Genomic DNA, 10,000 nt, shown 5'->3' with positions numbered 1-10,000 from the left:
AGTAACTAAGTAACTAAATAAGTAAGTAAGTAAGTAAGTAAGTAAGTAAGTAAGTAAATAAGTAGCGTCGTTGGTGTGCCCGTGTTCCGAAAATATACGTCGTAGGCACGCGTGGTTGATGAAGAAGGATAGTTAAGAGAAAGAGAACGAGAGAGAGAGAGAGAGAGAGAGAGAGAGAGAGAGAGAAAGAGAGAGAGAGAAAGAGAGAGAGAGAAAGAGAGAGAGAGAAAGAGAGAGAGAGAAAGAGAGAAGGGTGAGATGGAAAGGTACGGGGGAAAAAGGTGGAAGGGGATACTTACCGAGACGGCGTGTTACGACGGCACTAAGACGTCTACGACGTTGACGATGTTGATGATGTTGACGACGACGACAACGTTGTTGACGACGATAAAATGGTGCGGCGTACCATCACCCACGATTGAAAATCCCTTGAAGATGCTCTATTTTCATCCACGATGTCCACTTCGGTGATATTCTTCTTGTACATACACAAATTTTCTTTCTCTTTCTCTCTCTCTCTCACTTTCTATTTCTATCTCTCTCTATCTCTATATATTTGTCTATCTCTCTGTCTGTCTGTCTGTCTTTTTTTCTTCCTTCCTTCCTTCCTTCCTTCCTTCCTTCCTTCCTTCTTTCTTTTATTTCTCTTTCTTTCTTTTTTACTTATTTTCTCTCTCTCTCTCTCTTTTTCTCTCTCTCTTCCTCTTTCTCTATCTAACTCTTTCTATCTCTCACCAATAACAACATACATATACGCGGGCACACGCCACACAATATATAAATGTACGGAGGATAGAGATAGGAATAGAGAGAGAAAGAGAAAGAGAGAGAGAGAGAGGGAGAGAGAGAAAGAGAAAGGAAAAGAAAGAGAGAGAGAGAGAGAAAGAGAGAACACACCAAAAAACGAGGTCGTTGGTTAGAACGTTTTGTATCGTCTAGAGATAGATAGATAGATAGAGAATACGCAGCGTGAGCGTGAGTAAGAGAGGGATAGATAGAAGGAAAAAAAAAATAGGCGGAAATAGCGTAGGAGAGTAGCTCCGACAGAGAAAGAGAGATGTATGTGTGTGTGTGTATATATATATATACATATATATATATATGTATACACGACACTAAATACACTACTAACACATACACTTTATCGAGAGTAATGCACGCACGAACTCACCGAAAGTTATTCCATTCGAATATTGTCGTCGTATAGTTACATATGTATGAATGTACGTATGTATGTGTACGTATATATGTATGTATATATATATATTTATTTATTTATTTATTTATTTATTTTCTTCTTTGTTTAATAAAGTAACACATGTATACACACAAAATTCACGAAAATACACATACACATACACACACACATAAGATACGTAGAATATTTACTCGGCATTCCATGCTCATTAATAGTACAATTTATATACACCAACACACAACACTTTTATATATTTTTATTAATCTGTTTATGTCTCTTTCACTCTCTCTCTTTCTCTTTCTTTCTTTCTCTGTGTACGCGTGTCTGTCTGTCTTCTTTTATTACTGTATTTGTTTGTATCCATACATGTACTTATCCATATACACATAACACACACATAGAGACATACATATATATATATACATGTATATATATATATAAATAAGAAAGAGAAAAAAAAGGAGGAAAAATTTGTCGAGACCAAACGAATTCTATCCGCGCGAGTCGCGCACAAGTTGTTTACTAGAACGCACACCACGCCATGCCCCGTGAGAGCGTGCCTCGCTATCCCCTCTCCACTCCTCTCACCCCACTTCACTTAACTCCAACCAATAACGAACTCTCCTCCACGTCCCTTGCCGTTATACTGTCGAGCAAAACAAGAGCCTGCGCAATGACTCTACGCGCATCTTCCGCCCGTCGTTCGTCTTTACCCATGCCGTTCCGATTGCAGCGCCAATGTTTACTATTTATTCCGTCATTTCGGTACGCTCTTAGTTTTGCACTATCCGTCGCCATCTTGCGAATGCACATTCAAATATAATTCATTTTGTTTCTCTCTCTCTCTCTCTTTTTTTTTCTTTCGCTTTCTTTCTTTATTTCATCTTTCTCACTCGTTGTTATTTTTTGTTTTTCGTCATCTTCTTCATTATCATTATCTTCTTCTTCTTCTTCTTCTTCTTCTTCACCTTTTTTTACTTTTTCTTCTTTCTTTTTTTCACACTATTATCCGCGTCGTTTAGACGCGCGCGCACGCCTGGATTTTTTTTTGAATGATTTTTTATTTATTGTTTTTTTTTTCGTTTTTTTCTCCTTTTTTTTTTTTTTTGTTTATTCAATCATTTTTCCTTACTTTCGTTGATTAGAAATATTCGATTGTGAATTATCAATGAGTGTCTTTTTTACATTAGACTTCGAATATTTCGATGTACGAAAAAAATTATTCGCCATAAAACGATATGTTGTTGTTGTTATTATTTGTTTATATTAAAAAAAAAAAATAGTTGAAGGCGGCATCTAAATTAAATTCATCGCAAAATTAATTTTTCTATTGTTACTTCGACCTGCTCTATATGGATTTTTAGGTACGGATTTTTTTCAAATAATTTTTTATATCCTTCTTCTTCTTCGTTCTTTCTTTTTTGTGATTAGAAATATTCAATTATCGACGAGCGTCTTCTTTCGTTAGAACGTACGAACATTTTGAAAAATTTGTTCGTCATAAGATATGTTATTTATTATTAAAAAAAAAAAAAAAAAAAAAAAAAAGAAAAAACAGAAAGAAGAAATTGTATGTGGCGCCTAATTGATTGTTCAATTTTTTTATTTCTAAATATATTTTCTTGCAGATCATGCAAACATCGACAACATGACATCACTTGGTCAAAGGTAAGATTCATAGTATACGATAGTAATAAGTTTATTTATAACAAATTATAATTCATTAAATAAGTTCCAAGAGATTATATGCTCACAAAACATTCATTCGATTATTCTCGTTGGACTTTCGACTTCGTAAAAGAATAAATAATATTTTATATCAAAAATTTTTCATTACTTTTAGGTTAACTTTGTTTCTCTCTTTCTCTCTCTCTCTCTCTTTCGCTCTCTCTCTCTCTCTCTCTCTCTCTCTTTCTCTCTATGTCTCTCTCGTTTTGTTTTATTACGAACAGTTAATTAACCTCACAAAATCCAAATATAAAAGGAATCTTAAAAATATCTCTAAAATCTATCGGACGTTAACTTGAAAATAAATAATATAATTTTGCGCTTGTACAGAAATTACAAACATATTATTATTTAATATTACTAAAATAAAAAAAAAAAAAAAAAAAAAATTAAAAAAACAACTACGTTCGACGTGTAGTACTTCGATTATTTCCAAACGAATTAATTACTAATATTTCCATTTGTAAAAACAATATTTAATAATACTTCATTGAATGGTTAAATCTTTAAACGGTTTATCGTTTGAAAATCTTTATGAAAATAAAAATAAAAAGAATAAAGAAAAAAAAAAGAAAAGAAAAAAGAAAAACGGAAATAAAAATAATAATAATAATAATAATTCGTTCTAATCTTCTTAGATCCTGATCGATCAACGAAACGATCTAAAAACAAACGTTAACAATAAAACATATATTACTAAAAAAAAAAAAAATATATATATATATACATATACGAGATAACAGTGAGTATTATCAAAACATCTTTTCGAGAAAAAAAAAAAAATGAAAAAAAGAAAAATGAATAAAATAATAATAATAATAATAATAATAATAATAATAATAATAATAATAATAATAATAATAATAATAATAATTATAATTATAATCGGACATTTATGTCAAACAACGTGATACTGATAACAAAGTAATAAGACCAAGTAGCATCGACGATGCACAAACGATCGCCAAAGTATCTCGATTATAATTTGGACATAATTCTTGTTGATGACATCTCCTACGGAAGAAAGAAAACAAAATGACGAAATAAAGAAAACAAAATGACGAAATAAAGAAAAAAGAAAATGAATTAATAAAGAAGGAAAAAAAAAAACAAACAAAAACAAAAAAGAGAGAAAAACGATATTCGATGAAAATTCATATTTGAATTTTCCCGGGTTTATGAACTTACCATCGTTCGATAAGTACTACGACCAATCCCGTAACGATTTTATCAAGAAACGTTACGATCGAATAAACGAATGCACTTTTTTCAGTTCGAGGACCAATAATTTCAGCTGTAACACTTAAAGCCGTTACCATGGTAATCGAACTGCCTGCACCAATAAGAATGGCAATTGCGTATGTAACGATTCCATAACTCCCGCCAAATTCTGTAATGGCTGCCGAAAGAATACCAATGAGGGCTCCGCAAAGGTAACATATCTAAATAATTTAATTAAATAATAATTATTATCAAATGAACGATATATATATATATATATATATATATATATATATATGAATAATTTAAATTATAAAATTTTCATATAATTCAAGAAAAATTTTATGATACGAATTTATATATATATATATATGTGTGTGTATATGTATATACCTTTGTTCCACAAGATCTGTTCATATATTTTAACAACAATGCAGCTATGAAGGATGATAAATAAGATACCAATGGTACCGTGGCCAATGCTTGTTTACCACCAACTGCTGTCTCCTCGATATAAAGTGGTAAGTAAACAGTAGCAAGGGTTATAAATAATCTACTAGCAACATATAACATTGCAACTCTTAATAAAATTGATGTACCAAACCAGGATCTTCTTGGGGTTGAAAAACCATCTAAAAGCCAACTAGATTCGTCGGGGTTCGTTTTGGCTTGTGATTGACTCCTATTTTCCAAAAGATTTTCCTTCAGGAGAATGTGAAAGAGAGTGGTCGCAGTCAAACCGAATGCCGTTACAACGATCACAATATTCTGCGAAAGGATTGGTCCAATGTCTTGGAAATATGATTTTTTTTTTATATATATATATATTTATGGAAATGAAAATTATTTAATTGTTCTCTTTTCCTTTAAATCTTTTTCTTTTCTTTTCTTTTCTTAATACTAACTCTGAATTTGTAGTCGTCGTGTTGATCGAGTAACACCATCGATTCTCCATTTGTTGGAAGGACAATCCATGTGACCATGAAAACAACTACCGCTGAGCTCACCTGCGCTGAATATCTATAATATAAAAACGACTTATGAGTAAGTGAATATTAATATAATTTATTTCATTCGATGGATTTTTTTTTGTTGTTTTTTTTGGTTTTTTTTTTTTTGTTTTACCTTATAGCTGTTAATTCGGTACGACCGAGTAACGAGTTTGTTAAAGATGGTATCATAGATAAATGCGATATCTGTACGGCTGCCCAGCCAATCTGGAAGATTATGATGCTCAGTATATAAAAGAACATGATGATAGAATTGGAGGTATTAGCGAAACCTCCAAATATAATTGGGAAACTTAGGGTGACCAAAACTGAGCCGATCACGTGCCATATTTTTTTCTTGCAGTAACGATCGACGAGAAAGCCAAAGATTGGCGTTGTGAAAGCATCCACGATTTGACCTTCAAAAGTATAACATTCCAATGTTTAATAACATTCCAAGATTTAGATTCGATTTTATTCATAATATAATATATTATTTACCTAATAACAATAACGTCCCAGCCATTATTGGCTCCAAAAGAGAAACCTTTTGCAGATAAATTAAAGTATATGAGAACCACATGGCTGCTGTCAGATCGTTGAAAATATGTCCCAAGGCGTAAGCCAATTTTGTCGACATGGATACTTTATTATTATCCATGCTGAGTAGTCCTGTCTCAATTTTACAATTTTTCTCCATTTTTCTTTCTTTCTTTTCTTTTCTTTTCTTTTCTTTTCTTTTCTTTTCTTCTCCGTCCACTTCTTTCTTCCTTCACTTCTTTCTTATTTATTAATACTTTATCGATACTATTAATTTATTAATCCAAAGAACAATACGTCTTATGCATTATCTTCCTTCTTCTTATTCATACTAAAATGAAACTTAACTGATTATAAACGAAAGAAAAATATCATATGAAACATTATATGAAACAATGAATAAGATTTAACATAATCTATGATAAAATTATTAATCATAATAATACAATGCACCTGTTACAATCTTTTTTAAATTAATTTATCAACGTTATTAAATACAAATTGAATTATTAATTGAATTATTAATACAATTGAAAAATTTTCAAAATAATAATAATAATAATCAAATTGCGTTGCTTGTGCGTTTGTAAAGAAAATTGAAAGAAAAGAAAAGAAAAAAAAAAAAAAAAAAAAAAAAATAAAAAAGAAAAAAAAACCAGGAAAACATTAATAATTACTAATTAATTATATTTTAATTAGTTATTGTTATTAACTGCTTTTTCTTTTCTTTTCTTTTTTCTTTTTCTTTCTATTTTCTTAAAAAATAAAATCCAATCGAACCCCTTTGAAACACAATTTATTTTCCTTTCACTAGAAAGACAAGCCCGAAGCTATTTTTTTTTTTTCCTTTTTTTTTCTTTTTCCCGTTTATGGAACTTCGCGTATTGAAACGAATTCTTTCTCGAGATAAGAAAGTTTACGGTGTAACTTGGAACGGAGTTATATATATATATATATATATATATATATATATATATATATATATACATATATATACATATATATATAAAATACGGCGACATAACGACCGGAAACGTAATATTAAATTTCACGTACACGTGTCACCGATATATTATATATGTACTTACACTTTACATCCTCAAGAATTAATATATTCTTTGTTTCTCAATTTCTTATTCCAATTGGTAATGCGAAACGCAAACAACGAAAATAAATAACAAACTTCGTCGTTTCCTATTTGTTCCACTGTTATTATGAATAAGATCGGTTGAAGTCAATTTATATAGATTACATTTTGATTTGACATTTGAAATTTTTTTTTTCTCTTTCTTTTTTCTTTTTCTTTTTTTTTTTTTCTATGAATAAAATAAAGAAGAGAAGAACAAGAAGAAAATAAAGTAAAGTAAATAAATAAGTAAATAAAAGTATTATAGGAATTTCATATTTTCTGTCTTTCTTGTTTTTTTTTTTTTCTTCTCTATATATAAAATAAAGTAGAGAAGAACAAGAAGAAAGTGAAGTAAAGTAAATAAACAAGTAAATAAAAGTATTATACGAATTTGATATTTTCTATCTTTTTTCTTTTTTTTTTTTTTTTTTTTTTTTTTTTCCTTTCTTTTTTTTTAATATCTATCACCCGCAAACGTATGTTAAGTACGTGTCAAATGTATAATTATTCTACACGATAATAATAAATATAAGATAATAATTACTGCGTTGTGGGTGGAAAATTGAAAGAAAGAGAGAGAGAGAGAGAGAGAGAGAAAAACAAAGAAAAGGAAAAGAATCTCGTAGAACGTGTTAACTTGGCAAACGATGAACAGCGACTAAACTGATCTGGTAGTTCTTCGTTCACCGTTTGCTTTGTAAGAAAAGAGAAAGAATATGTCTACGAAGGGAAGAGGCCAGTTTGGTGGGGAATGTGACGACGAAGGAGAAGAGAGAAAACCATTTCAAATATTTGACTTCGTCCTATAGTTCGTCATCTTCGTTTAGACTTATCTGTTATTGTTTATATCATATTCGAAGAATTTCATTTCAATTTCGTTATCGCCTATATAACTAAATATTTGACGTCATTTTTACAATTATCTTATATTACAATTTTTTTCTAATAATTTTCTAAATAACGCGATAATGAAATTTTATTCGTTTCTCTCTTATTTTCTTTTTTTTTTTTTCTGTACATTTTTAAATACTAGAAAAATTTTCTAAAGAAAAAAATGCGATTACGTAGTATCTAATCTAATCTCCTATAATCGATTATGATAAGGAAACATGTAAGAATGTATGAGTGGAAAAATAAATGAATACAAGTTTGAAAATAGTTTATAAATCAATTGAAAAATCTATCTTATTTCTCATTCGTTCGATTATCTTGAAATAATGATCTACAAGAGAATTCAAATTGTATGTATATATATATATATATATATATATGTATATATGAATGAATGCATATGTATCAGATAAAAGAAACTGACTTTAATAACGTTGATAAGAACTAAGTGAAATTATATATTAATATAAATGGAGAATAATTAAGGAATATTATTATTAAATTAAATTATTAAGGATTTAATTAAGGAAATAAATTAATATATATATATATATATATGTATATGTCGGAGACATAAAAAAAGACTTTGTAAAGTTAGAGATATCAAATGGAAGAATTTCAATAATATTAATTAACAATTATCTACGAACAATTAATGGAGAAGAATTGTAATAATGAAATGTAGAAAAATGAAAGTATCTCTTGGAAAAGTTAAAATGTTATTAATAATAATGATAATAAGAAGAAGAAAAAAAAAAAGAAAGAAAGAAAAAAAGAAAGAAAGAAAAAAATCATATAAGAAATACACAAGATGTTAGAAAATATATAAGAATCTATATTGAAAGGATTTTGAAAATGTAAATATTGATAAAAAAAAAAAAAGAAAAAAAAAATGAATTCAAATAAAAAATATATGTAAAGTATATAATAATCTGGTATCTTGATATCAAGGTGATTGGAAAGAGTTATGAATTAATTAAAATCATTTAAATGATGATATTACGTAAAGACACTTAATACAATAAAGATTAGAGTTCGATAACATAAGATGTATGTGATAATCCTTTTTTCTTTTTTTTGTAACGATGAAGAAATGTTAAGAATTATTTTCTTATGTATCAACATTGGAGATAGCGTTTATAGTATAAATTCCACTAGCATAAGTATGTAATATATATATATGTATTTATGTGGTTACATACTCATGTATACTTATAATCATTATGTATGTGTTTATATATATATATATGGGGTCTAGAAAGATGGTAATCTGAGATCGAGAACATGAAACCAATGCTTAATAAGGGAGTGTACAATCGATACTTGGTTTTACTATGGTCTCCTTTACTTCTCATCTCATTTATTTGACTTCGTTAACATATTGCAGGTCAGACATTTTCTCTTTCTCAGTCTGTCTATTATCTGTCTGTCTTTCTCTTTCTTTCTCTTTCATTTTAATAATATTACAAAATATCATATTATTTTTATTTCTATATTATTATGAAATTGTATTTATTTATTTATTTATTTTTTTTTTTACATGAGATAAATCTTTAAATTCATTTGTTTAAAATAATTATTGAATGGAGAATGAAAAATTGTTAATAAATATAATATTATATCTGCAATATGTTAATAAAAATTAAAAATATATATTTATATATATTTTTAATATTATAATATACATATATTATTCTAATAATATATATATATATATATATATATATATATATATATATATATATATATATTAGAAATTATTATAGACAAATTGAAGTGTCCTTAATATAAAAAATTTAATTTATTCGAATTAAATATTGAACATTTTTTTTGTTCCTTTGTTTTTTCTTCGTTTTATTCCTTTTTTCTTTCTTTTTCTTTTTTTTTTTTTTATAACAAAAATGTATACAATATTTACGTTATTTAATTTTGATACTTGAGATTTATCCTTATCTTGAGATTTGTCTATGTTGATTATTCTATTTATTATATACAAATTAAATTAAGTATACTTGCATGTATATGTATATATATATATATATATATACATATATATATACATATATATATACATATATATACACATATATACATATATATACATATATATATATATATATATATATATATATATATATATATATATGTATGTATATATACGAATTTTCTACACCGATAGGATTAATCAGATAGATCTTTTTTTTTCTTTTTCTTCTTTTGAGATTTTATAGCTATAAATTTTTATCCGACGAGCTAAGACGATATATAATATTAGTAAAAAAGAATTTTGTAAACAAAAAGAAA

At 27.6% G+C, this 10,000-nt stretch overlaps 3 protein-coding genes and 1 long non-coding RNA gene across 12 annotated transcripts in view; 1 reads left to right on the top strand and 3 right to left on the bottom strand.

Annotated features, from left to right (window-relative positions):
• Positions 1 to 1,710, bottom strand: part of InR-2 (insulin-like receptor-like) — a 78,465-nt gene extending 76,755 nt beyond the window's left edge. For 2 of the 4 annotated variants that reach the window (XM_085662449.1, XM_035874664.2), the window contains exons 1-2: positions 1,172 to 1,710; positions 300 to 475 (exon numbers count right to left, since the gene is read on the bottom strand). The gene's annotated coding sequence lies outside the window, so the exon portion shown is untranslated. Of the gene's footprint in view, positions 1 to 299; positions 860 to 1,171 lie in introns of those variants that run through there. The other 2 variants (XM_085662450.1, XM_085662451.1) reach the window with 2 other exon arrangements.
• Positions 1,711 to 2,374: 664 nt separating this feature from the next.
• On the top strand, positions 2,375 to 5,639 carry LOC118445342 (uncharacterized). Of its 4 annotated transcripts, XR_014983216.1 has the most exons (8): positions 2,375 to 2,562; positions 2,827 to 2,866; positions 3,565 to 3,668; positions 3,852 to 4,127; positions 4,200 to 4,359; positions 4,555 to 4,668; positions 4,755 to 5,191; positions 5,280 to 5,416. It is a non-coding gene; the product is annotated as an uncharacterized LOC118445342 (long non-coding RNA). The 4 variants fall into 4 exon arrangements; XR_014983218.1 differs by lacking the exons at positions 3,565 to 3,668; positions 3,852 to 4,127 and adding an exon at positions 5,501 to 5,639 and having other exon boundaries at positions 2,390 to 2,562; XR_014983217.1 differs by lacking the exons at positions 3,565 to 3,668; positions 3,852 to 4,127 and having other exon boundaries at positions 2,389 to 2,562; positions 4,585 to 4,668.
• On the bottom strand, positions 3,784 to 5,836 carry LOC118445339 (major facilitator superfamily domain-containing protein 12). The gene is made up of 6 exons (XM_035874667.2): positions 5,638 to 5,836; positions 5,273 to 5,555; positions 5,053 to 5,167; positions 4,541 to 4,915; positions 4,115 to 4,368; positions 3,784 to 3,940 (listed from the first exon to the last, which is right to left on the bottom strand). The coding sequence occupies exons 1-6, from the start codon at positions 5,834 to 5,836 to the stop codon at positions 3,820 to 3,822; spliced, it is 1,347 nt and encodes a 448-aa protein (XP_035730560.1). The 3' UTR covers positions 3,784 to 3,819.
• A 4,022-nt stretch (positions 5,837 to 9,858) lies between these two features.
• Positions 9,859 to 10,000, bottom strand: part of LOC118445340 (maspardin) — a 3,715-nt gene continuing 3,573 nt past the window's right edge. For 2 of the 3 annotated variants that reach the window (XM_085662447.1, XM_035874668.2), the window contains exon 8: positions 9,861 to 10,000. This exon is cut by the window's right edge and continues 401 nt beyond it. The gene's annotated coding sequence lies outside the window, so the exon portion shown is untranslated. The other variant, XM_085662448.1, reaches the window with a different exon arrangement.

Source organism: Vespa mandarinia, chromosome 18 (genome assembly GCF_050613455.1).
Source record: "Vespa mandarinia isolate Hongniang chromosome 18, ASM5061345v1, whole genome shotgun sequence".
NCBI lineage: Eukaryota > Metazoa > Arthropoda > Insecta > Hymenoptera > Vespidae > Vespa > Vespa mandarinia.
Note: the sequence above shows the minus strand (reverse complement) of the source record. Positions and strands in the feature narration are given on the sequence as shown.

What these genes read in the sequence shown, in the direction of transcription:
- LOC118445339 (XM_035874667.2), bottom strand. Translation starts at nt 5,836, where the DNA reads ATGGAGAAAAATTGTAAAATTGAGACAGGACTACTCAGCATGGATAAT. An exon ending in ACGACGACTACAAATTCAGA is followed by an intron (nt 4,916 to 5,052) that starts GTTAGTATTAAG and finishes ATCCTTTCGCAG; the next exon opens with AATATTGTGATCGTTGTAAC. An exon ending in GTAGTACTTATCGAACGATG is followed by an intron (nt 3,941 to 4,114) that starts GTAAGTTCATAA and finishes TTTCTTCCGTAG; the next exon opens with GAGATGTCATCAACAAGAAT.